The sequence below is a fragment of the Triticum dicoccoides genome, chromosome 2B, assembly GCF_002162155.2.
Source record: "Triticum dicoccoides isolate Atlit2015 ecotype Zavitan chromosome 2B, WEW_v2.0, whole genome shotgun sequence".
NCBI classification, from domain to species: domain Eukaryota; kingdom Viridiplantae; phylum Streptophyta; class Magnoliopsida; order Poales; family Poaceae; genus Triticum; species Triticum dicoccoides.
Genome location: NC_041383.1, coordinates 184,018,759 through 184,021,125, shown reverse-complemented (window position 1 = coordinate 184,021,125; position 2,367 = coordinate 184,018,759). Strand labels below are relative to the sequence as shown.

Genomic DNA, 2,367 nt, shown 5'->3' with positions numbered 1-2,367 from the left:
CGTGTGCGTGTGTGCGTTCATAGGGGTGAGTGTATACGCGTGTGTATGGTTGGATGGTTAGAGGAACTGTAGTATCCTCAGCCCACCAGAGTTTAAATCCTGATGCTCGCATTTATTCCTAGATTTATTTCAGGATTTCCAGTGAAGCGTATTCAGTGGGAGGAGACGTTCCTGTCGACAACGAGATGCTTACGGTGACTTCGTAAATCTTAAGATGATATGACGGCTCAGTCTTTCGGAGATGCCCATAGGGGTAGGGTGACTTGTGTCTGATGTTAAAAAGAAAAGACTCGCAAGGAGATCAGCCCGCTGATGCCGACCAAGATTTCTCGGTGCCTGCAGCCGCATATTCCACCTTTTTTTTCTCTTTCGTTTTTATGTAGTACGAGCTTTACGAGGTGAGGTGCCAGGTAGTTCTCGCCGACAGTGACCGTGATCGATCGCAGCTGCGGTGCAGAGGCAGCTTTCTTTTTTTTTTCTCGAAATTTTCTCCAGATATTGGATCGTGGGTCTGCTGCTGCCACTCATCCATCCACGCTTGACTCCAGAGCTTAACCGCCACGGTACACCGAGCGCGCGCCAGATGCGGTGGTGGCAGTGCCGCCTCGCGGCTGCCGTGGCCCTGGCCGCCGCCGTGCTGGCTCTGGGCGCCGTGGGGCCGCGCTCGCCGGCGCCACTGCGGTTCGCGCCGGGTGGCCGGTTCAAGGTGGCGCTGTTCGCCGACCTGCATTACGGCGAGAACGCCTGGACGGACTGGGGCCCCGCGCAGGACGACGCCTCCGACCACGTCATGGCCGCCGTGCTCGACGCCGAGAAGCCAGGTGCGTAATATATAATCCGGTGGCCGCCTCATCCCTCCCCTGTGCAAGCGGATCCGAGCTGTACACTGTAGTTTCCTTCCAAATCACCGAATCGTGCGCAGACTTCGTGGTGTACCTCGGCGACCTCGTGACGGCGAACAACGTGCCGGTCGCCAACGCGAGCCTGTACTGGGACCGGGCGATCTCCCCGGCCAGGCGCAGGGGCGTCCCGTGGTCCACGGTGTTCGGCAACCACGACGACATGCCCTTCGAGTGGCCGCCGGAGTGGTTCTCCCCCGCGGGCGTCCCGGCGGTGCACTGCCCGCCTGCCGTGCCGGCCATGCCGGACCCAGGGTGCAGCTTCCGGGGCACGCCGCGGGTCGAGCTGATGACGGCCGAGCTCGACCGGGCTTGCGGGCTGTCGCGCTCCTCGGTCGGCCCCAGGGAGCTCTGGCCCGGCGTCTCCAACTACGTGCTGCAGGTGCTCTCGCGCGAGAGGCCGGAGGACCCTGCTCTGCTCATGTACTTCCTCGACTCCGGCGGCGGATCCTACCCGGAGGTCGTATCCTGCGCACAGGTCACGTGGTTCCAGAGCCAGGCTCGGTTCCTCAATCCAGACGGCAGGATCCCTGAGCTGGTATTCTGGCACATACCGAGCACGGCCTACGTCAAGGTGGCTCCAAAGGCCACGAGCGAGGTCAGGAAGCCCTGCGTCGGCAGTCTCAACGAGGAAGACGTGGCGCCACAGGTGGCCGAATGGGGCATCATGGACGCTCTTGCCCACAGGCCTTCAGTTAAGGTACTACCGCTACTGTATCTGAATTCTGAAACTCTGAATACTAGCACGTCTGATTGATGTGTGTATCTTGTAACGTGCAGGCGATCTTCGTGGGGCACAACCACGGGCTGGACTGGTGCTGCCCCTACGAGAAACTCTGGCTGTGCTTCGCGCGGCACACGGGGCACGGAGGATACGGTGACTGGCCAAGAGGGGCGAGGATCGTTGACATCTCTGAAAAAAAGCATTTCTCTGTCAACTCTTGGATCCGGATGGAGAATGGGTCAACGCACAGCCATGTTACCTTGAGCTCTGCTCGGTTTAATTAGGTTCAGGCTCATTTGCCCTAGCTAGGATGTGTTCAGTTTGGAAAGTCCATTGTAGATTTGCAGTGCAAACAGTTTGTGTTCGATTTAGTTAGGGCATCCCAAAACAGACCCTCAAATCGCCAGCATCCATCCGGTCCGGACGTGTTTACCATCCAACGCGGGCATATGTATCGGTCCACTGATCGGTTTGGATGCGCTTTTTCCCCTAAACTAGAAGCAAAGTTGGGGAGTTCGGACATCAGCTACGTAGGACTCTCACACCCCCGCCCTACTCAAATCCCCTTCCGGTTTCATTCTCTTCCATTTCGCCCCTACCCCCTCTTGCTTTGCATCTGCGTCCTCCTCCGCCGCCGCCGCCGCCGTTGTACCTCTCTAGCCACCACCCAGCCATTGTCAGACGTCCGCAAACCACCACTCACGCGCCCACTCGCCTTGTGCTACAACGTCGTCCACCCAGGAT

General features: G+C 58.9%; 1 protein-coding gene across 1 annotated transcript; it reads left to right on the top strand.

The window, feature by feature from the left end:
* Positions 1–538: 538 nt before the first annotated feature.
* Positions 539–2,089, top strand: LOC119362953 (probable inactive purple acid phosphatase 16). Its single transcript, XM_037628234.1, has 3 exons — positions 539–821; positions 923–1,599; positions 1,680–2,089. The coding sequence occupies exons 1-3, from the start codon at positions 584–586 to the stop codon at positions 1,905–1,907; spliced, it is 1,143 nt and encodes a 380-aa protein (XP_037484131.1). The 5' UTR covers positions 539–583; the 3' UTR covers positions 1,908–2,089.
* Positions 2,090–2,367: the final 278 nt, after the last annotated feature.

What these genes read in the sequence shown, in the direction of transcription:
- LOC119362953 (XM_037628234.1), top strand. Translation starts at nt 584, where the DNA reads ATGCGGTGGTGGCAGTGCCGCCTCGCGGCTGCCGTGGCCCTGGCCGCC. An exon ending in GCTCGACGCCGAGAAGCCAG is followed by an intron (nt 822 to 922) that starts GTGCGTAATATA and finishes AATCGTGCGCAG; the next exon opens with ACTTCGTGGTGTACCTCGGC. An exon ending in CCCACAGGCCTTCAGTTAAG is followed by an intron (nt 1,600 to 1,679) that starts GTACTACCGCTA and finishes TGTAACGTGCAG; the next exon opens with GCGATCTTCGTGGGGCACAA.